The sequence below is a fragment of the Suncus etruscus genome, chromosome 2, assembly GCF_024139225.1.
Source record: "Suncus etruscus isolate mSunEtr1 chromosome 2, mSunEtr1.pri.cur, whole genome shotgun sequence".
In the NCBI taxonomy this organism is placed as follows: domain Eukaryota; kingdom Metazoa; phylum Chordata; class Mammalia; order Eulipotyphla; family Soricidae; genus Suncus; species Suncus etruscus.
In genome coordinates, this window is record NC_064849.1 from 128,833,953 (window position 1) to 128,857,944 (window position 23,992).

Below are 23,992 nucleotides of genomic sequence, written 5' to 3' on the forward strand. Positions count from 1 at the left end.
GAACAGAGTCAGGAATAATGTCTGACTACTACTGGGCGTGTGTAGCCCCCCCCCAAAAAAAAATAAACAAAAAAGTAAAATTATTCTAATGGCCAAGCTGTAAAATCAGGCCTCTCTCAATTACTAAAGGTAGAATGTCACCATGTAAAATTTTTAATGGAAAGCACCATATAGCTGTTGAAATTATTTAAGTGTCTGTACTTATGAGAATTATATACAAAATAGCACATATAAAAAGGTTATTACGTTTTGCATTGCATATTATACAAAGAAAAAACAAACAACCTAAAGACCTTTCAATAGGAAACTGGCTTAAATCATATGTTCACAGAATGAAACACTATAAGTATTCATAGTGTATATACATTAAAATTAAGAAGGTCTATACACTGGCATCAAAGTATCTATAAAACACTAAAAATATAAGCTAGAAGAGCACATAGCCAATGAAATGGAAAACTTACTTGTAAAGGTAATATTCTGCATGGTCAATCTCTTCTCGAGATGAAACATTGTCCACAAACTAAAAGACATATAAATAAATTTTTGCATATAAATGATGTCACATCTTAAGCCTAATTTATACAAAAACCTTAGAAAACACCAAGTTCCCATTTTAAAGAGCAATGTTTATAAGATGGTCTCTTTTTCTTAAAAGTATTCTTTTAGGGGCTGGAGAGATAGCATGGAGGTAGGACATTTGCCTTGCATGCAGAAGGACAGTGGTTTGAATCCCGGCATCCCACATGGTCCGCCGAGCCTGGCAGGAGTGATTTCTGAGTGTAGAGCCAGGAGTAACCCCTGAGCGCTACCAGGTGTGACCCCCCCCAAAAAAAATTCTTTTAATTTGGTCACTGAGAAATTACAAAGTTATCCATGATTGAGTTTCAACCACACAATGTTTCAACACTGCTCCCTTTACCAGTGTCCACTTCCCTCCATCTATTTGTCTCCCCTCCCCCAAGGCATATGTCTTCCATTTACCAGTCTGCCTCTATAAGAGGCGCTTTATAAACTGTATATATACAGCAAGATGGTCTCCTTCTTGAAACTCCTTCACACAAATGCAAGAAATATCGATAGCTCCCCTTTTTCTGATTAGAAAGACCTTATGAAGAAAATCAGTGACAACCCCTTGTTCAGAATAAAGAGGTCCTTCTTGTGTTTTTGTAACTAGCTAACACTATTTTCCTTTTTTTTTTTACCAGTACAATAAGCCCATTTTATTTTTTAATATCTTTATATAAACACCTTGATTACAAATATGATCGTAGTTGGGTTTCAGTCATGTAAAGAACACCCCCCTTCAACAGTACAACATTCCCATCACCAATGTCCCAAATCTCCCTTCTCCCCACCCCACCTCTGCGAGCACCCAAGACAGGCTTTCTACTTTCCTCATTCATTCACATTGTTATGATAGTTGTCAGTGTAGTTTATTTCTCTAATGCACTCACCACTCTTTCTGGTGAGCTTCACATCGTGAGCTGGACCTTCCAGCCTTCATCTCTTTTGTCTCTGAGAATTATTGCAAAAATGTCCTTTATAAAATACTATTTCCCTTGACCTTTAACATACACAAACACATCTAGAGAGATACTGAGTCCAGGAACCAATTTTCCTCCTCTGATTTAAGTTCTGCTCTGGACAAGTCAATATGTGATTCTTCTTTTAGCAAGGTCTCCCTCACACAATAAACTTCCTTTGTTTGCTCCTTAGCTCTACACCAAACAAACAAACAAACAGAAAGGACTATTACCAGAATGGAATCCAACCTAAAGTAGAGACTCAGAGGCAAACAAGAATCACACATATGAACCTACTTAAAACCACATAAAGAGGGAAAGGAAATATGATGAACTTTCAAAAGGCATGTAAGTTATAAATCTCAGTAAGGGTCAGAAAAAGAGTTTATACATAGGATGTGATATTGCAGGCTAACTTGCCTGCTCATTTGCTGTATGACTCAAACAGATGGTATAGCCCCTCTACAACTTAGTTGCTCCATCTGCACAAAGAGAATTAAAGCACCTGCCATGACAAATATGAGGCTCCAATGAAAAGAAATGTTTTCATTTCAAGTGGCAGTTTCTAAGAATGCATCCATGAGGTTTAAGTGAGGACTGACTATGGTTCTTTCGTTACTAGGTTTAATAATACCTTGAACTTTGTGACATTCATTAATTTCTACAAAGGCCTTTCATAGTTAGGTATCACCTTAGCAACCTTTTGGCAAGACTGTTCTCATACTAGGAATGAGGAAGAGAAGGTCAGTAGTCTAGTTTCTCAAAGAGAAGTCACAATAAAGACAGAACCAAGCTGATCTGGAGGAGACAAAGGTCAAAAACACTGATATTACAGGGAACTAGATTTAATTAACTAATTAAATCATTCAGGGGTTACTCCTGGCACTATGCTCAGAAATCACTCCTGGCAGTCTCCAGGGATCACATGGGATGCCGGGAATCGAACCTGGGTCAGATGCATAAAAGGCAAATACCCTACCTCTGTGCTATTGCTCTGGCCCCGAGAAGTAGACTTAAGACCCAATTTTTCCATAGATGAACTAAGTGATCTGCTTATCAAGCATTCTAACTTTTCCTTGTAAACTGGAGATACTAATTTTTAGATTAATGACCAAGATGAAAATTAAGAGTCAGACGTATTTTACAAAATGAGTACAATGTGCAACAGAGAAGGTATTCAGTTTAACACTTACATTCATGTAGGTGTTTATAGGCTTTCTTAATTACTGAAACCACTTTCAATATTAAGTGAATACTATTACTTGAGGTCATCTCATCTTAGGAAAAAGTACGGTCTCAGAGGGCAACATATCATATACTGAAAAAACTAAATCAGATATACAATAGTAATCACCGACAGAGTAGTATGGTCAATTACCTTAGTTCAAAGAAATTTGCTACTTCACCATAACATATTACTAACTATAAAAACATATATCCTGGATAGCTATCCTATGCAAAATATGTTTTATTTATCGAGTTTGACATTTATAAAGAAATTCTTACTTTTGGAAAAACATATATATTTAAACTTGCTTACCCGGGATATTGTTAAGGAACTAACAGGCAACTTTCTGTCATATGTTTTATCCATTAAAGATGCTAGATCAGCTGTAAAGACAAGAAAGAGACACATATTTTTAAAAAAATCCTCATAGATACACTTCCTACCAGAGGGTTACCAATATTATGAAGTTGGTGTTAAGACAGATGGGCTTTTCTTGCTCTTTTAAGAAATCATTTTACATGATCCTTAAAGAAGATAAAGGAACATTAATAACATTTTAAAATAGTCTATTTGAGTAAGGATCATCAAAAAATCCCAACATCTATCAAACTTTAAAAAAATTATGAACCAGGGGCCGGAGCAGTGCTGCAAGGGATAAGGCGTCTGCCTAGGACGGACCCCGATTCAATCCCCCCGCGACCCATATGGTCCTCCAAGCCAGAAGCAATTTCTGAGCGCATAGCCAGGAGTAACCCCTGAGCGTCATCAGGTGTGGCTTCCCCCCTGCCAAAAAAGGATCAGGGGTGGATCGGTGGTGCACTGGTAGGGCGTTTGCCTTGCAAACGGCTGATCCAGGATGGACTGTGGTTCGATCCTTCTCCCCCGAGTCCCATTTGGTCCCCCAGCCAGAAGAGTTTTCTAAGCGCATAGCCAGGATTAACACCTGTCACCGGTGTGAGCACCCCCACCTCCAAAAAAAAAAAGGATAAGGAGCCAGAGTGGTGGTGCAATAGAAGGGCATTTGCCTTGCACCCAGTGGTTGGCAAGCTGTGGCTCGGGAGCCACATGCGGCTCTTTACACTTTTGAATGTGGCTCTTCTGTATGCCGGGCGGCTGCTCCAGTCAGAACTCTGCTCCTAGCCTGTCAGTGCACACCCTGTATGGCTCTCAAAATAAATTTCAATCTTGGTTTTGGCGAGATTTGGCTCAGTTGAAAAAAAAGGTTGCCTACCACTGCACTAAGCTGATCCAGGATAGACTGTGGTTCGAACCCCCCGCGTCCTATATGGTCCTCCGAGCCAGGAGGGATTTCTGAGCGCACAGCCAGGAGTAACCCCTGACCATCACTGGGTGTGGCCCAAAAGACAAAAAAAAAAAAAAAGGTTCAACAAAATACTTCTGGAAGGTCACCCAGCAAAGCATTATTGAAGACTGGAACTGTAAGAACACATGGCAAGTGAAGTTAAGTCCGAAAAATAAATACTGGATGTTCTCACTAATCTGTGGTATAGGATAAAATTTCTAGGAAATGTAATCCTTAGATTACAATGCTACCAGATAGTCCAAAATGATCTAAAAATCAAAGGCATCATTTTCTCTAAAATTATTATTTCACAACTTCTTACAGTTTCTCAAACTTATGATGTACCTTTTCCCAAGTGACTTAATTTTCCTGAGTAGAAAAGAAGCAATTACTAGTCAGACAAACTTCAGTCCAACTATTGTCATCATTACTTTATCTTACTGTTTTGTTTAAATAAGAATGAACCTGATTAGACAATAAAAATGACAAAAACCTCCTATAACACTATATCTCCTTTTAGGTACTTCTCTCTTAGCTCTGATCTCCTTAGCAGCAAGACACAAGAGTCATTCCTGAGATATATATATATATATATATATACACACACACATATACATATATATACATATACATATATATACATATGGTTCTGAAATCTCACTTACTCTGTATTCATTCAAACCAAACTTGAAATATAAATATTTCTCCACTGCCAACCACTGCTGAGCCATCTAGGTTTCTCAATCCCAGATTGGTTTCCTAATCCATTGCCCACCATTATTATAATACCAAGGCAGCATCTGAATAAGACTTAAAAGAAAAAAAAAATTGTCAAACTTTTTTCTCAACAAATGAATAACTTCCTATTAATTGTGGGGAGGGGAATGCGGGCTGGGAGGAAGCCCCAAGCATTTAACCTATGATTGTCTACAAAAGCTTTTATACCAGAAACAAAACCTAGGAAGGTGAGCACTTAAATGTATGGATGGATTCTCAGTTCCTCAAACAGTTCCAATAAAAGGCACTTGATAAATATCTAAAGAAATAAATTAAAGGGAAAAGGGAGGAAGAAAACATAAATAACTTTTCTTACTCCCTAGTGAAAAAAGCAGCATCAAGTAATAGAGACAGATGCAAGCATTGCACAGATATTTGGTAAAAATGTGTATCGGTAAATGCCAAGCATTTCTCTCTTATCCTGGGGAGTGCAAAGACTCATAGCTACAGGGTAGAGAACTTCGCATAATTGCTAAAAGCTGACAGGTATAAAAGCGAGTAGTTTGTCTTCTGACTAATGGATCTCAATCAATGGATTGAGATCAGAACACTACACTCTCTCTCACACACAGATTCACAAATGTGCATACACATCTCTAAAATAGCCTCAAACTGTAAGACAAATTAATCTTACTAAATCCATCTTTTTACAGAATATTAAACAGTATTACCATAATACATATTTGTTTCTTTATGATTTTCTTTAATTTGTAATTTTTTTTCTTTAATTCATAATTCATTTTCTTTAATTCATAATCTTTATGATTCTTTATAATAATGCCTCCCTTTATTCAAAATTTAAACTTTTGATTTAAAAAGGCAGGATCAAGTTCTACAGGCCTAATTAAAATGGCCCCACGGATTCCAGTGCTGTAGGATTAATGTAATGTGCAAAATAGAACTACGTTGGGTTGAACTGATTGTTCTGACTACCTCTGCCGTGTTTTAACTCAGAATTCCATTTTAAACCTTCACACCAAGATATCATCAGTCAAGTGAAATTGGCCGGCCACCCCCACAAAAGGCAACAGCTTGCAGCCTGTATCAGTGCACAATACTTGCATATTGCAAGTCAGAGGAACTTTGGCTGCTGAATTTTCTATGAGACCAATCACCTCCCATGGTAGCTAATGCCAGTGTGATGAATGAGGCAGAAAACACCACAGGGCAGGGAAAGCCAGAAAAGCTGAAGCAGTTATAGTCTATAGAGGTCTGGCGCTGCAGGCTTCTGGACCTAGGCCTCAATAGTCAAAATCCCACTTCATGTTTCATTTAGGAGACCAGAAAATGCCCAGTCTTGTTCAAAGAGACATATCAAGGTGATGCTTTTGGCTTGCCTGTCACTCAGATCTTTGGGAATGTAGTTGCTTTGAATGGCTGGCTGGGGTCAATCAAGGCAATATGGAAACTGAACTAAAATGTGTGACCAGAAAATGGAATATGTTCTCGGATAAAGGGTCCTTCTTCCTACAGAAAGTAAATTGTCTCATTGATGGTGCAGGGACACAGGTGATGTGGCTGAGGACTCCATTCAACAAGAAGCTTTAAATCTCCACATTCTGTACCTCACACCCGATGGCAATTTGAGGTGAATACAGGGGAATCCAAATTTTAAACAAAAGCCCCAGGGAGTCTTTGCTGCAGCCTTTCAGCACTGGAATAGATTATGTTTCAGAACTGCTATCATAGGAGTGCAAAATAAGTCTTGGGCGTCGCTCCTAAGCTTGAAAGCTTGACGTGGATATCAAGCTGAATTCCATTTTTGAAACAAAGAAGACTACATACCATGTAAAAGTCACTACTTTAATAAAATATATATCTCATATTTCAAGAAAGTAGGTATATCCCACCCCTTGTTAGAGACAAAGACAAAACGTAAGTACTGAGGCCAGCACCCATGGCCTCGGTGTCAGAGCTTCAGAGTTCATGACTTATGGGAGTACAGGAGATAAATTTAAGATCTTCAAAAGATGAAGAACTGGTTCCAAATTTTTCAGATAAAATCAAGAGCACCTGGACAAGGCAAGCTGGAATAGTAGTACAGGCTGCACAGGAAATTACCAGGGTACTAAGTCAGCCTACAACAACTCTGCCTTTAGCTCCCTAGATCGCCCCCCAAATCACACTATTTGATCTAACACAGACCAATTTTGGAATCTTGGTTAAAGTAGACTATGGATTAATCTGGAACCAGAGATAAAGAGTACAAGATTAAGGAGCTTGCCTTACATGTGGCCAATCCCACTCTGAATCTTTAACAGTTCTAGGAGTGATCCTGGAACACAAAGCTAAGTAAGAGTGAGCCCTAAGCACCAGGGATATGGGGGTCCCCTTCATGCTCCTACCCAAGAGTCTATTTTACTGCATAACATAGAAAACGTAAACAGAAAGTGATTGCCTGGGATTTGGAATGGGTAGCAAGAAGTGGGAAGAAAAGAAAAGTGAAGAAAACTTGGGGAGTAGTGAGAGGCATGCTCATTAGATTGGTTGTAGTGATGCTCCATGCACATATGCCAGAGCTTCTCAAACTGCACACTGGAAATATGCTCCTTCCATTTCATGTATAAAAATTCAACAATGATATAAAAATAAACACGAATAATTTAAAGATGTTGGGCACAAGCAAGGCAAGAATAATTAAGCTGAAAGAAGGAACCATACAGAATGCAACAAACATAAATATAAAAAGTATAAAAGAGGGGTCAGAAAGAGCATAGGTATAAAGGCACTTGCCTTGCATGCAGCCAAGCCGGGTTTGATCCCCAAACCCCATCAGGAGTGATCCCTGAGCACAGAGTAGGAGAAAGCACTGAATATAGTCAGATAAGGCCTGAACCACACACACACACACACACACACACACACACACACACACACACACACACACACACACACACACACGGTATAAAAAAGAATCAGAGACACTGGAAAAGAATATGAAGGTCCAAAAATAGTTAGATTTCCAAACAGAGCTAGGATGTGACATTTGATAAGTATAACTGAATTCAAACATGTAACTGGTATATATTTTTTCTAAATCTCGAAAGGGAATTCTTAAGCCAAACAAAGCAGCCAATTACAACATGTGTCTAAATTTATTTGTGAACTAAAAGATCAAAATTAAAAAAAATTAAAAAAAAAAAAGGGCTCAGGATCCAAATCTGCACAGATGAATATTAGAATTAAGCAAATTCCTCTATTACAGGGGTGGCGAACATGCGGCGCTCCAGTCGCATGCATGCAGCTCCCGGCCAAAATGAATGCAGCTTTTGCCTCTTATCATTATTTTGTATCCTGTGGCTCTTGGCCAAGTTTGGATTTTGTTCTGCGGCTTCTGAGGAGGGACCTCTGAGGAGAGATCTCCAAGTGCTGAGTCCCGCCCCCAGGCTGAGTCCTCCCTGCTCCCATCCCTCCTCGGAAACAGCTGCACAGGGGGGGGGGGGGCGGGGAACCCATGCACATGTTGTATCACATCTTGCCTGCCGTTAGTTTTTAGTGTGGAGGACGCAGCACACCCTCACCATCACTGCAGGATTTTTACCCTCACTCAAAATGGCAAAATGCAATATGTGTTTAATATGTTATTGCTAAAATTATATGCTTTTGTGTGTTTGTTTTGGCAGGTCACTGCGTGGTTTCACTGACTTTCACCGTTTAAAATTTTGGCTCTGGGCCTGGCTTGCCTTGCAAGCAGCCGATCCAGGACCAAAGGTGGTTGGTTGGAATCCCGGTGTCCCATATGGTCCCCCGTGCCTGTCAGGAGCTATTTCTGAGCAGACAGCCAGGAGTAACCTCTGAGCACCGCCAGATGTGACCCCCCCCCCCAAAAAAAAAAAAACCCAAAATTTTGGCTCTTTGTGTCGAACTTGTTTGCCACCCCTGCTCTAATAGGACAGCACTTCCCTACTGCGGGCACCCTTTCTGGTTCCCCAGATGTTTTTCTCCTATGCTTTATTCACTCTGGACCTAAATCTCATTCAAGAGCTGCCACTGATTGAACACAGTTAACTTTCTAGACCTCCCCAGCAGAGTGCTAGGAGTAAACTAAACACTGCTGAAACCTCTTTCCCATCTTCAATAAAATAAAAAACAGAAAACCCAGAGTGAAGAAAACTCCATGATATAATAGCCTGTTTCAGAAAACAAAATGCCAGAAAAAAACCTATATATTAAAATATAATTGGAGTTAGGATAAAACTCAGTGGCAGAATAGTTACTGCTAGAGGCCTTAGGTTCAATCCCCATGGGAAATGGGGATGAATTCCCAACACTTTGCAACATCTGAAGCCCGCCTCGATCTCATTCCAATAATCTGTGAATTATGTTGAAAAGAAGGGTATAGTTGTGTTTTAAGAAAAATCCCTGGGTTTTTTTTTTTTAAGAAAAATCCCCAGGGGCTGGAGTAATAGTACAGCGTGTAAGTAGAGCATTTGTCTTGCAGGTAGACAACTGGGGTTCAAACCCTGGCACCCCATATAGTCTCCAAGCTTACTAGGAGTGATCCCTGAGTGAGTTTGAAATAAGCCCTGAGTACCACCCACAGTCCAGATTGAGAGTGACCCCAGAGTCCTAGAGCATTGCTTTGGATCATATCTCTTAAAAAAAAGGTTTAGGGGGCTGGTGAGGTGGTGCTAGAGGTAAGGTGTCTGCCTTGCAAGCGCTAGCCAAGGAAGGACTGCGGTTCGATCCCCCCGCGTCCCATATGGTCCCCCAAGCCAGGGGCAATTTCTGAGTGCTTAGCCAGGAGTAACCCCTGAGCATCAAACGGGTGTGGCCCAAAATACCAAAAAAAAAAAAAAAAAAAAAGTTTTAGGTAAATGTCAAAATATATAAAGGAAAGTGGGTAACAATGGGGCTGGAGAGATAATATAGTGGGGAGGGTATCTGTCTTGCAAGCAGCCCACCTGGGTTCGATCCTGGGTATCCCATAAGGTCCTCAAACACCTCAATGCAGAGCCAGGAGTAACCCTGAACACCAGCAGGTAAGACTCAAAAATAAAAACAAAAAATTGTGTGTGACAATACATGAATTTTTATAACAGAATTTTCTGTATTCTTGTGTCATTCTATAAAAATGACTGAGAAATAGGGAACAGAAAATGGCAGAGTCACTTCAATGTAGAACAATATATGAATATATTTACTTAAACCATTAAAAAATAAAATACTGTTGGCAGCAAAGATTGTCAGTGGCTATTTTATATCTAAAAAACTTTTTAGTAATTTAGGTATTAGGATGGTATTACAAATATCATTTTATTTAGGAGTTACATATTGAAGTATTTATGGGTGAAATGGTATATAACCTCTGGTATTTGCCTCAAAATTAAACCAAAGGATCAATACGTAAAAATGATGGTGAAATGCATAGATGTAGAGATTAAGATATTTCCATGAGTTGATAATGTTGACACCTGCTAATAAGCAAAGGTGCATATATACCCTTATACCATTCATTGCTCTTTTATATATGGCTTGTATTTCCCATTATAAAACAACTAAAGCAATTAACCTATGGCATTATAAATCAGAAAAATGGTTATATTTGAGGAGAATGGGATCAACTAGAGGCAGATATTTGTTTCTTATACAGGTTCATAAGGTTTGTATACTTTGCAGTATATACTGCAATCAAAAAGTATTCACAAAAACTAAAGCTTCAGTACAAGGGAAAGCACTGGGAAAATTGCAATGCAATAATCGTCACTGAAAAGGCTATTTTTTGAGAGGAAATGCAATAAAATGCTAAAGCACCCTAAAAAAAAAAAAGCCAGAAATGCTCATCCCTACCTAATTCTAGAGGTAGCTGTTGTGAGAATTAAATTGCATGGCACCTATGAAATGCTTACCTCCAGCACAGTACAGGGACTACTTCTAACTTTCCCAGCAGAGAGCTGAGTTTCATGGCTTTTCATGGCTGCTAGCCCCCTGGACTGCAATGCAGGTACAATGTAATGAAAGAATATTCTTAGTGTTAACCAAGATTTCCACAGCTACAAATAGCTGTCTTCCTTTGGGATCCCCACCATTTCTTCTCAAATGCTCTAACTAACAACAATAAACACTAAACAGACTACAGAGGTACTTGGGCAGCTTGCAAAAACGTTTCCCTCCTCCATAGTATTCTAGGCAGCTGAACTCACTAAGGCACATGGCAGCCCCACACCCACACCCACACCCACCTAGCCTTCCCTCCCCACTCCACTTCTAACCCTCCAATGAGGACGCTCGGAATGAATGCCTCATATCGCCCTCCTCCCTCTCCCAATCAGGGCGCCCGCACGAGTCAGAGGGCCCAATCACAGCTCTCCACATGCCAGGCCTCTGCGCAGACGCAGACAGAAAGGCATCCCTACAAGCCCCAAGCTGTATTAAACTAGGTGAGCAGAGGGCTCTGCAGGGGCGACACTGCCACCTACTGTTTGGCCTGGGGGATGCAGCTGGATCTCTACCTCCATGTCTCAGGCTTTTGTTAAGATTTAGGGAAAAAATATCTAGTAGTAGTGCCAGGAGTTAAATTTAGTTTAAATTACATTGTGTTTCACCGTAATGGTGTTGATGGGGAACCTCAGTCTCTCCCAAACTGTTTGACTTTCAAAATTCCTTACCATAAGGTAATTTTACTCCTAAGGTAAAAATCAATAAGTTATATCAGTCCTCATATTTCTGAAGTAGCTATCATATTAGAATTTTATCACCCCTAATTTATAAGTACAAGGGCTGAGATTAAGTGACGCAGTGTGAGCTTACATTCAGATGTCAGCGCTTCAAATGTAGACACATCACCACATCCTACTGTATAAAGAGTATACGAAGTACTGCAAGTATTCAGAGGAAAGGAAAAGCAATTGTAATGGTGTTCAAAATGAACCATAAGAACTTAGGCAGGCAGTATTCAGCAAATAGTTGCTAATACTGTTTTTACCCATGACTTCTAATCTTAACAGAGATAAGGAAATAAATATTCTGATAATATTTATTCCTGCAGATAATATAATACTTACGTGGTAGTCAATTCCAGCTTATTCAGAAATGTCCCCCTAGATTTGCTTTGGAATAACATCAAGCTGCCAAATTGACTTATTTCCATTCCTAACCATCCTTTCATTGCCAAGAAGGTAATCAAAAGCTTTCTCAAAGTGCCATTATTTTCTTCTCTGTACTCCCATACATTTCTTAAAATCCATAGTTTATAGCATACTAGAATGAGATATGCATTCTATATAAATGAATTTAACGCTGGTTCTGTCTCTAGAACAAATAAAAGCCCCACTGCTAGAGAGGGAGTTTTAAAATATATGGCAGGGTGTTTTGTTTGTGGTTTTTGTTTATTTGCTATGTTTGTTTTTGCTATCACAATGACTGTCAAGCATTGTGATAGCAAATGCCCTGGCACCTACTAGACAGAAGAAAATTAAATAAACTGTGACAGAGATTGCCTAATATATAAAAATATTGTCTCCATTGGGAAAGGATTTTCAATTTGTAAGGGAGATACTAATAAAGAATCAGAGCACAAGTTCCCAAACTTAACAAACCTACTGCCTTTTTTTCAGGGAAAAAAAAATAAACCTATCCTCTTAAAAAAAAAAAAAAAAAAAACAGAGGGCAGATAGTACAGTAGAGCTCAGAACTGGGTTCACTCCGAGGCACCACCAAGTCGGGCACAAAAACAAGTAAACGAAAACAAAAAGGAGAAGAGAAAGTGTCCAACTGTACCCGAGGTCACTATTGCCCTCATGAGTGGGTCCAGCAAATCTAAGGGGCAGTATTGCCTACTTTGAAAAAAAAAAAAAAAAAAACGATTCTAAGAAAGCAAAGAACAATTGGAGATGAACTGGAATTGCAGTTTTCAATATGAACTTATTGTTTAGTACGTATTAATATTTTTCCAATTGTCCATTGAAAGGGCCAAGAAGAATAAACTCCATAGTGGTGAAAGAACCCTGAGAATACAAATTCTTAAGTTTCTAATACAAAAAAGAACTCCTTAGAGAAAGAGTTAATTCATAAACAACAGCAGGAAAGATACATGATGACCCTGGAGAATATAGAGCCACCTTAAAAGGGCTCCAAGAGGAAGCTAAGACAATATGTACATGCAAATAATTAAGCACAATAATGAATGACTGAAAGGAAAGAAAGAAATCCACAATTTATAAGATTATATGTAATAACAAACAAAAGTCAAAGAAAAAAATGGAAGAAATGAAAGAACTTACTGAAAAGTACTTAGAACTAGCTAGTAAATGCAAAGGTATTAATGGAGTAGGTAAATTCCATTTTGATTTAAATAAAGTGTAAAAATTATAATTTCACAAAGTAAGATCAATGACTACTACAGCAAGGGGGAAATGGGTGGTAAAAAGTGGTCATTTGCATAGTACAAAAATGTGTTCCTAAAAATTGTCTATTGGTCATAAAGAAATCATCACTTGTGACCAAAAGACTCCCAACTAGGGAAATCAGGCACATCTCACAAGGTGATTACAGGTAGCATCACCTTGAAACTGGAATGATAGTGCAGCAGGTAGGGTGCTCCTCTTGCACGAGGCCCACCTTGGTTTGATTCTGGCACCCCTTATGATCTCCAGAGTATCACCAGGAAAGATTCCTGAGTGCAGAGTCAGGAGTAAATTCTGAACATTGCCAGGTGTGGTCCAAAAACAAAACAAAAAAGTTAACATCACCAGTGAGAGCAAACAGACATGAAATATCTCAGATTCCATGAAAATATTCTAGTCAGAGAACAATATATTGAACCAAATCATAAGGAAATATTAAAAAAATCACCAAAAATATTCTAAAAATATTTTTAAAAATACGACACTTAGCTTTTATTTAAAAATGTGAGTTATATATACTAAATCCCCAAATGTTTCTAAAATCTGTGTGTATATACAGAAAATAAGAAAGCAAAAACAAATGGCTCATGACTAGAGAGAAAGCTCAAATGGGCTGAGCTGTACTTTGGAGTTCTTTGATCCTAAATCAGGGGTCTCAAACTCAATTTACCTGGGGGCCACAGGAGGCAAAGTCGGGGTGAGGCAGGGCAGCATAAGGGATTTCGCTTACCGAATATTGGCAATAAAAAATCGCGGGCCGGAGAGATAGCATGGAGGTAAGGCGTTTGCCTTTCATGCAGTAGGTCATCAGTTTGAATCCCGGCGCCCCATATGGTCCCCCGTGCCTGCCAGGAGCAATTTCTGAGCCTGGAGCCAGGAATAACCCCTGAGCACTGCCGGGTGTGACCCAAAAACCACAAAAAAAAAAAAAAAAAAAAAAAAAATCGCATTAGTAAGAAAAAAACAGGGGCCGGAGAGATAGTATGGAGGTAAGGCATTTGCCTTTCATGCAGAAGGTCATCAGTTCAAATCCCGGTGTCCCATATGGTCCCCCGAGCATGGAGCCAGGAATAACCCCTGAGCACTGCAGGGTGTGACCCAAAAACCACACACACAAAAAAAAAAAAAAAGAAAAAAAGAAAAAAATAGCAAAAAAATCGCATTAAACATTTGCATACCCCGAAAGGAACTGCTCGGGGTACGCAAATGTTTAATGCGATTTTTTTCTTACTAATGTGATTTTTCGGTAAGCAAATAATCGGGAATACTACAATATTTGAAGGCTGGCTGCAGGCCACAAAATGTTGTATTCGGGCCGCGAGTTTGAGACCCCTGTCCTAAGTACTTCCTGGTCCTGTGAGTACCATCAGGAGTGAATCCTTAGCACAGATCCAGGAATAGCTCCTGAGTACTTCTGGTTGTGGTCTTAAAAACAAAACAAAACAAAACAAAAAACAACAACCACCACCAAAAATCATGAAAACCCAAACGGGTCAAATAAGAAGAGGTAAAACGAGACAAAGGTTATATAATGTTCTTTGTATTGTTCTTCATAATTAAAAAAATTAACTTTAAAATTATTAAATTTAAGTTTCAAATTATTTCCAAAGTTAAAGTTTACATCATGGGGCTTTAATAAAATGCTTTTTTAAAAGTTAAAATTTGACTTCCTAGATAAGCTATGACATCTGCAACACGGCAAGGCATTCAACCATTTAAAAAATGTTTGTGATGAGCCTAATTAACTCCATGTTACATATATAATTACAACCAACATTTGAAGGTATAATTTGAAAATAAGTAGAATTTTTCATAAAATTTTCATAAAATAAAAGATAAGTAAAATGAAGAGAGACAGCATCTTGATTAATTCATATTAATTAATCAAGAGATGTTCACTGTTCTGTGGCTAAAACTGTGAGCTTGTGATTGTCTGTTCCTGGGATTTGACTTCATTACTGTGCCACACTAAAAGCAATTGGTCTTCTCTATGTATTGTTCAAATAATTTGACATTTTAGTACAAGCAAGCAGTTACTTATTTTCAGATTCTCAGCAGCAGCTCTGCTTTTGATGGCTCCTGCCCATACATCCATTCCAGTATTCACAAACCAGTTATGGTCTTGCAATCACATTATTAAAGGAGAAAACGGTATCTTTTACTACTCCTCCCACTCCAAAAGAATGTCCTCCCACTTAGTTATGAAAAGAACCCATAAACACAGGGGGTATTATTCATTTAGTATAAGCCTTCAAAAATAGTAAAACCTTACATCAGAACATTTAAATATTCAGATTAAAATAAAAGAAGAAAAGAAATAAACCCAGAAAAAAATGATTAAACCAGCACTGGAACCAATCTAAAATTACAATGGTCCTACAAGACAATCATTTTCTGACAAATTTTCTGACAAATCAATGCTCCACTGATGATATATACATTAAACAGCATAAATGTATTGAACAGTATACATAATTTTACCAAGTGCTAATAGATTAAGTGGTTTCCTTTAGGCTTTGTTATTTTAAAAAATGTGGTTTCAAGGAAAGTTTTCTGTGTAATATGACACCAAAACAGAAAAAAGAAGCATGATTTGAATCTTTGGGGGGGGGGGGGTTTGGAGCACACCCGGTGATGCGAAGGGGTTACTCCTGGCTATGTGCTCAGAAATTACTCCTGGCTTGGGGGACCATATGGGACAATGGGGGATCAAACCTCGGTCTGTCCTAGGTCAGTGTATGCAAGGCAAATGCCCAACTGTTGTGCCACCACTCTGGCCCCGATGATTAGAAATTTTTTGCCTGATAGGGCTGTGCAATAGCACAGTGAAGAGGTCATTTACCTTACACACAGCTGACCTGGGTTTGATCCTCAGCATCACTTATGGTCCACAGAATTTGCCATGAGTGAGTTCTGAATTTAGAGCCAGGAGTAACCCGTGAACATTATTTGGTGTGGCCCAAAACAAACCAAAAAAAGGATTTTTTTTTTGCCTGAGAAGATGTTAGCTAACTATCTTCTCTAAATGGCTTCAGTGAAATTATACTACTACTTTCAAATATAGCACTTAATAAAAGAAAAAAAATCAAAGGGGATCTAAAGATATAAAAAATGATAGTTAAAATATTATTATAATATCCCAAAAAACTGATTTGGAGGGCCAGAGTCTTGGTACAGCAGATAGGGTACTTGCCTTGCATGCAATCCAGAGGGTTTGATCCCCGACATCCTATATGGTCTCCTGAGCACCACCAGGAGTGATCTCTGAATGCAGAGCCAGTAGTAAGCCCTGAGTAAGTATTGCCAGGTATGGCCCCAAATACCATAAACAAAAACAAACAAATTAATAAACTCTAAAAATGATTGAGGTGAAAATAATAAAAAACAATTAATGTATATTTTACATACATATGTATCTAAATACATATGCACACATATGCTGATAATGTAAAACACAGATAGGCTATATAACTAGCTATTCGATAAAAATGGATAAAAAGCAAGGAAGCGATTACATAACTTAGGAAGATTAATTATCAAGACAAAAAAAGAAAAATTGTAGAAAAGCAAAACTAATTTTTCCATAGGTGATACAAAAGTCTAATCCCTTTTAAGAATTAAAATGTGGGCAGGATATTGCTCAGGGGCTTAAGCATAAGCCTACAAGTGGAGCCCCAGTTTCAATTCCAAGCATGACATACTCCCCAGCAAGCAACATTAAGAAACAACCCCCTTTTGATACACTTTGCTCCACTGCTGGGTGTGGCCTCCCAAAGTGGGTCAGAATAAAAACATGCAAAAATAAAGATATATATATATAGAGAGAGAGAGAGAAAGAGAGATACAGTATATAAATATATCTGATGAGAAACATAAAGTAACTGAAAAAGACTAATGATTGCTCAGTAAGTACCTACCAAGGTGACAATCTTCTTTTTCTCTTGTCTCCCATCTCTGGCTATCCACATATGCGGCTGAGAGTAGAAATCTTTTACCTGAGGAAAAAAGACAATGGCATGGCTTCACAACAGATTCAGTTTCTATGTCTTTGTAGTAATTTAATTGTCATGGTCTTATTTGTCACTGTTTTAATTTACTAGATTACTAATGTATGATATAGTAACTACATTGCAAAGTTTATCGTTCAGTTTTTACAAAATGTACTCAACCGTTAACATGTAGAAGATGTAGGAGACCAATTTTTTTTACATTACAGGTTAAAATGCTGATCATTTCCTTCTTTGGATTTCAGAAATAGGAGTTATTTGTTACAACTAACAATAGCCTTGATAATAGCTTTGATAGCCTAGGTAAGCCCTAAAATTCCTTATTAGATCATAAGTTCTTATGAACTATTAAATTCATGAATGAATGCTTTATAATTACTGGCAAGTCCTAAAAGCTATTTCCAAAGAACCACAAAAGAATAACAAACAAACAAAAATAAGTCAGTCCTGCATATTGCCAGGTATGAGCCAGTAAACAAAACACACACACACACACACACACACACACACACACACACACACCTAAAATTGTTTCATTTCTGACTTGCATCGGTTGATTTATCTCTATTTCAAATAAAATAAAAAGTAATTTCTTACTCAGTGATGTAGCAACTCTAGACATATATATAAAAGAAACCCCAAAATTCAAATCTGCTGCATCCCACCGGATGGCAAATCTGTACTTGCAAGACATAACTGATTAAATACAATTTACATATAACATGCTTTATCAATCTTCCCCATAAGCAAATATTAACTTAATGGCATGGGTTTGTAAACAAATCTCTCCTTTACCTTAGACAGTCAGACTTTTACAAAAATAATATTTCTGTGTTTCAAATCTAAAGTTGAAGTAATACTAAATAAATTATATAAAAGACTTCCATAGGGCCTGAGCGATAGCACAGCAGATAGGGTGTTTGCTTTGCACATGATCGTCCTGTGCTCGATCCCTGGCATCCCATATGGTCCTCTGAGCCTGCCAGGAGTGATTTCTGAGCACAGAACCAGGAGTAGTAATCCCTGAGTGCCTCCAGGTGTGGCCTCAAACAAAACAGAACAAAAAGACAGTCTCAAAAGGGGAATAAAGGGGCTGGCACTAGAAGTGGTGGCGCTAGAGGTAAGGTGTCTGCCTTGCCAGCGCTAGCCTAGGACGGACCGCGGTTCGATCCCCCAGTGTCCCACATAGTCTCCCAAGCCAAGAGCGACTTCTGAGCGTATAGCCAGGAGTAACCCCTGAGCGTCACTGGGTATGGCCCAAAAACCAAAAAAAAAAAAAAAGGGGGGGGGAGGAGGGATGAAGACATTGAAAATAGTTACTGGATTACATAATACAAAGAGATATATTATACTCTGACCAGATGTTTGGAACTTAGAATACATTTTTTCCTAAGTTTTCACAAATTAGGAGTCAGAGAGATAGAACAGCAACTAAGGCATTTGCATATTTGGCATTGCATATGGTCTCCCAAGCACAGCTAGAAATGATCCCTGAACACAGAGCCAGAGTAATTCTTGAGCATCACCAGGTGTGAACCCAAAACAAAAGAAAACAAAACTTGTTGGTTATATTCCTAGATTTGACAAGAATGATTGAAAACTCCATGATATGGACCAGAGCAAATGTACAGGAAACAGTGTGCTTGCCTTGCTTGAATGAACATGGTTGACCCAAGTTTAATCCTCATCCCTCAATATGGGCCCCTGAGTGGCCCTCTTCTCTCACATGTACCTCTCCATGATCTCTGAGCTCAGAGTTAAAAGCCCGAACACCACCTGGTATGGACCCCAAACAAACAAAAGTCAGTGATGCTATGCAATGTGTGCCTTATGTCATACCAAGAGTGAGGAGATGAGTCTTTCTATGAGAATCATAAACAGATAGAAGCATTTAGTTATATCTCTAAAATCCTATAATATTGCAAACTAAGTGAATAAACTAGTGAATCCAATGGGGTAAAAAAAGAAACTATTAATTTCAATTAAATTTGAGGTAATATGGCAAAGGTAAATTCACAGTACAGATAAAATGAAGGTTACTAATCAATTTATTTAAAAATGGGGTTACTAGAGTTTAACATAATCACAAGGTCCTTATTAAGGTATGATGGAGAAAGGTGATTAGTGTGATAGATAAGGGACAGTTATGTGAGAAATGAATTTGCTCTTACTATCTTTGAAGATATCTGAGAAAGGCAACAATGAGATCTAAGTGATCTCTGAAAGGAAAAGATGTAATAAAACCCTGTCTCAGAATTTTGTTTGTTTGGGGGCCACATTAGACAGTGCACAGGGTTAACTACTGGCTCTGAGCTCAGAATCACTCCTGGCAGGCTCAGGAGACTATATGATATGCCAGGGAACGAACACACGTCAGCTGTGTGCAAGGAAAAATTCCTCCACTGTGCAATAGATCCAGCCTTGTCTCAGAATCTTGACCTATTGAATTCTGTGTGTGTGTGCACATGCATGTAAAACATCAATATAATAGTAAACATCAACAGAGACACACATTCCACCTTCTATAAAACTTTTGTTGTTTTTGTTTTGGTGCCACATCTGGAGTTGCTCAGGACTAGCTCCTAGCAGTCTTTGGGAATCAAATGAGTTCTACCACTGAGAGATATCCTCAGTCCTTGTAATACTTTAAAGATGGATGTTCATCTTTCTGAGTTATTTTGTTAATGACACTACTGGAAGTTCACTCCATCTTTAAAATAGTTGGAAATTTGATCAATCACTAAAATCAAAGAATTTCTATAAAGTCAAAGCCATTAAGTTGAGTGGGTAATGAGAAGAACATCTGCTAAACTTCTCAAACTTTAATGCATACATCAATCTTACTAATATGCAATTTATAACTCCACAGACCTGCAGTAAAGTCAGAATTCTACATTTCTAACAAGTTCACCAATAAAGATGCTACTGCTGAACCCAGACCAGACTTGTATATCAAGTGTGATAGAAAATTCATTTCACAGATCTAAGTCTCTGAGATTGCTTAGTACAACTTTGAATACACCATTCAATATATGTTACATATTTAATATTTATATATATGTGATATATAATATATTAAATTCTTCTTGGACATATTTATTCTAATTTAATTCTAACTAATTTAAATATCCATCTGTAAATAACTATTGCTCCCACAATGAAATAGAACAAACGTGATCTGTCACAATTTCACCAGTTCAAACTAGTACCAAAATACTAATACAAATTCTCTCTCAAAGCACCCTTATCTAAATTTTATTCCTTTGTTAGAATGAAGTAGTCTAAGTAACTAGTACTACTGAGAGCACACCTAAGGTCTTGTTTTAAATTAAAAAGCACCATTAATGTCCATATTTAAGTATACTACTAGTAATAAGTTACAGCAACTCTTAGAGTGTCACAATACCCATACCACTTTTACCTAATGCGCAACATTATTTTCTCCAGCTAGGTCAGCCTGTTAATCATCAGAAAACTTCTGATGGCCAATTATAATGACCAATTTAATGGCAGTTTCTAAAGAACTGTAAGCAAATATATACTGATTTCCTTATAGGGGCTAGAGGAGATAGGCTGGCAAAAGATTTTGAAAAGCGGTATTGGATATATCAACATGTTATTGCTTTTTAACCATATAACCAATTCATTACATTAGGCCAGAATTTAGCTTTTATATATGTCAATTTCCCCCAAATGTCTCCATTAGCGGAGTTAGTAAGTTTAGTGAGTGTTGCCATTCAATTCATCAATTTTATGAATCACTAGTAGCATTTACTATCCACACCTAAAAACTACAATAAAGAAAGGTCAATCAAAAGCTGTATCCAAGGTCATCAGAAAAACTGAGATGACTAAGAATTTAGACATTTTCTTCACTAAGTGAAGATCATAGGTCTGTCCCGGAGTCCTTGAGGTAATGAGGTTAGCGACACCCCGCCAAGGTACTCTAACCTCAGCAAGAGAAATTTTATGGCCCTAGGCTGAGTACATTTGGGTTCTTCCGAAGAGAAAGCAGAAAAAGGAGAGCACACAAATCCTGCAAACCACAAGAGCCCTCATGCCACTACCTCCCTCTGTTCTTCACACTCGCAGACGGGCGCACAACACGGTGATTTTAGGAAAGGCTATGTCCAGGTGAGAAACCTCATCTCCCCTTCGTGTGTTACCAAGTACCCCAAAGGTTTCTTTAAGTAAAAACAGATCCTAGAAATATTCCCTTTCCTCTTTAATTACAAGTACTTTCTTCACAGGAATAAATTCTCTGTGATCTAAAGGAGCAGCCCTACAAAAGAAGTAGCCACTAACCTGCCCAGGAAAGCTGGGACAGAGGCCCTTTCTGCACAAGGAGGCTCGCACATCGCGCTAAGGGGGCTGCCATCTTGAAATGGACAAAACGGAAAAGGGCGGGGCGAAGGAAGGGGCGTGACCACGGCGAAATACGCCACGCCCCCCAGGTCCCGGGACTTGGTCCGGCCGAGAACACTATGGCTGCCGCCATTCGGCCACCCGGGCCTGGCCTTCTGCTGGTGCTGCGGAGATCCACGTTTCCCGGGGTGGAAGATTTTGTCTCCACCTGCTGCCGCTGCCCTCTGGGAGGTACTGAGTGAGGCCTGCTCTTGAAAGGAAGGGAGGGATGGCACGCAAGGGAGTTTAGTCCTCTGCTGTCATTACCTAGAGAAATAACTTCCGAATTACTCTCTGGGCTAGGGCTGCAGGCTGTGACCTTGGCCTCGGGTCGCTTAATGCTTCCCTGTACGTCGTGGTCGCCTGTGCATCTGGGAATCGGGCAGCCGGGCAGTGGGGGATTCTTAACTTACCTGTACCATGCTGACTGCTGGGAGACGTTTCCGGAAACAACTCTTCACTCCAGCTTGCAGTTCTGACAGCTGGGAATAAAGGGCTTCACTGTAATGTGAATAGTCTGGAAAACCTTAAGCAGATTTCCTCCTTTAAAAAGTCAACCTCCATCGTTTTAGGAATATGACTCAATTTGAAAGTGCTGATGAGGGATGATTAGATATTTAACTTTGTGCATCTATCCTTAAGACTCTTTCCCATCTTCTCTGCCAAGTTATAGTCTGTGACTTATAATGCATCTTGAAGTTACCTATTGCTCATCGAGGTTGTAACATAATAGCCATGAGAAATAGAACTGGGAATCTTGTAGTCACTGGGAAAAAATAATCTGCTTTTCTTCATGGCATCATACTGTAGGCTTCTACCAAGATAGACCAAAATTAGTTGTGCCTGGTTTTTCATTTCAAAGATAGCCTGATCGGTACTTTATTTTAATACCTTTGTCATCTTATAACCGCCATAGTGAATGTCTATTTGTCTTTATGAGCCCAAATTTCTGCCAATCTATACTAATTACTATTTTTAATTCCATTACAATGTCCTTTCACACAAGCAAAACTTGTTGCATTTTTTTTTGTAGTTTGGAGATGTTTGTTCCTGCTAAGATTATCCTATATAGAACAATAACCAACAAGATAACTGTAGAGGGATGTTTAATACTAATGAAACAGCTGAGTCAATCAAGCTGCCCATGTTTTCCATTAAGTATAAAAAATAAATGATTTTGTTCCTTTATTTCTTTTTAGCTAAAAGATATCTACTTACAGATAATATTGTGAAATTAAAAGAATTTCAGCATAAGAAGGTGGCTATTGGACATAATCTACCAGGCACAAAAGGTAATATAATCAGTTCTTTTTATTGATATTTCCTCTATCTTTATCCGTCTTCAGTTTCTCCTTTTTGACCTCATGTCTAAGAAAAAAATTGAGACCATTTAGTCTTGGATTCTTGGTCAACTCTTTGTTCATCTTTCCTTTTCCCAAGACCCCAGAGAACTAAGAATAGTAGCTCTAAATCTCATTCAACAGATGTTCTGACCCAGTTATCTTTGATCTCTACCATTTTAAGTCAGAATTGAGAATCAGAAACAACTGAGAGGTCAATAGAAATGCCAAACCTTAGGTCCCAAATGATCTGTTTTCACCAGAAAAACTGAGAAGAATTGCTCTAAATACCTGACTTTTAGACCTTTTTAGATGCATCCCCCAATAAAAAAAAAGTATTTTCCAGCACACATGCATATCTATATACAGATGAAATACATGCAACCAAAATGTTGCTGTGTGTCATGATGCAGTTTATACATTCTACTCAGTTCCAGAAATAATAGGTTCAACTACTTCTTCTGAAAGATAACAAAACATTAATAACTGTTGAGGTTGGTGATAGGCCCATTGAAAGTCTATATACTATTCTATTTTGAGGTGTGATTGAAAATTTGTATTATAAAAAGTTAAAAATATAACAACCACCATAGGTCCTGTTTCCTTGAAGCAACAGGAGTAATTTTTTTTTTTTTTTTTTTTTTTTTTTTGGTTTTGGTTTTGGTTTTGGCAATGCTCAGGGGTTACTCCTGGCTCTGCACTCAGGAATTACTCCTGACAATGCTCAGGGTGCTCTATGGGATGTCAGGGATTGAAACCTGGGTTGTGAGGGGAAAAAAGGTTTTGGTTTTGGGACCACACCCAGTGATTATACTCAGAGGTTATTCCTGGTTCTGTGCTCAAAACTCATCCCTGGTGACTCTGGGGAGACCATATAAAATAATGGGGATGGAACCTGGGTGGCCATATTCAAAGAACATGCTCTATCTGCTGTTTTACTGTTCCAGCCTCATGAGAAATCTTGCATTAATTCCCTCTCTACTATTCAAACTTAATAATTCAACTTTTTCTGTTGACATATATATTTGGTAAGCCCTGTGTTCTGGGCTATTATTTTTTAAT

At 38.5% G+C, this 23,992-nt stretch overlaps 2 protein-coding genes across 2 annotated transcripts in view; one reads left to right on the forward strand and one right to left on the reverse strand.

The window, feature by feature from the left end:
- Positions 1-21,570, reverse strand: part of MRPS27 (mitochondrial ribosomal protein S27) — a 104,022-nt gene extending 82,452 nt beyond the window's left edge. The window contains exons 1-4 of the mRNA XM_049768798.1: positions 21,492-21,570; positions 17,097-17,174; positions 3,067-3,137; positions 465-523 (exon numbers count right to left, since the gene is read on the reverse strand). Coding sequence (XP_049624755.1) covers positions 465-523; positions 3,067-3,137; positions 17,097-17,174; positions 21,492-21,564 — 281 coding nt within the window. The 5' untranslated portion in view covers positions 21,565-21,570. The remainder of the gene's footprint in view (positions 1-464; positions 524-3,066; positions 3,138-17,096; positions 17,175-21,491) is intronic.
- Positions 21,571-21,652: 82 nt separating this feature from the next.
- PTCD2 (pentatricopeptide repeat domain 2) overlaps positions 21,653-23,992 on the forward strand; it is a 36,244-nt gene continuing 33,904 nt past the window's right edge. The window contains exons 1-2 of the mRNA XM_049768802.1: positions 21,653-21,782; positions 22,790-22,882. Of these exons, the coding sequence (XP_049624759.1) occupies positions 21,671-21,782; positions 22,790-22,882 (205 nt within the window). The 5' untranslated portion in view covers positions 21,653-21,670. The remainder of the gene's footprint in view (positions 21,783-22,789; positions 22,883-23,992) is intronic.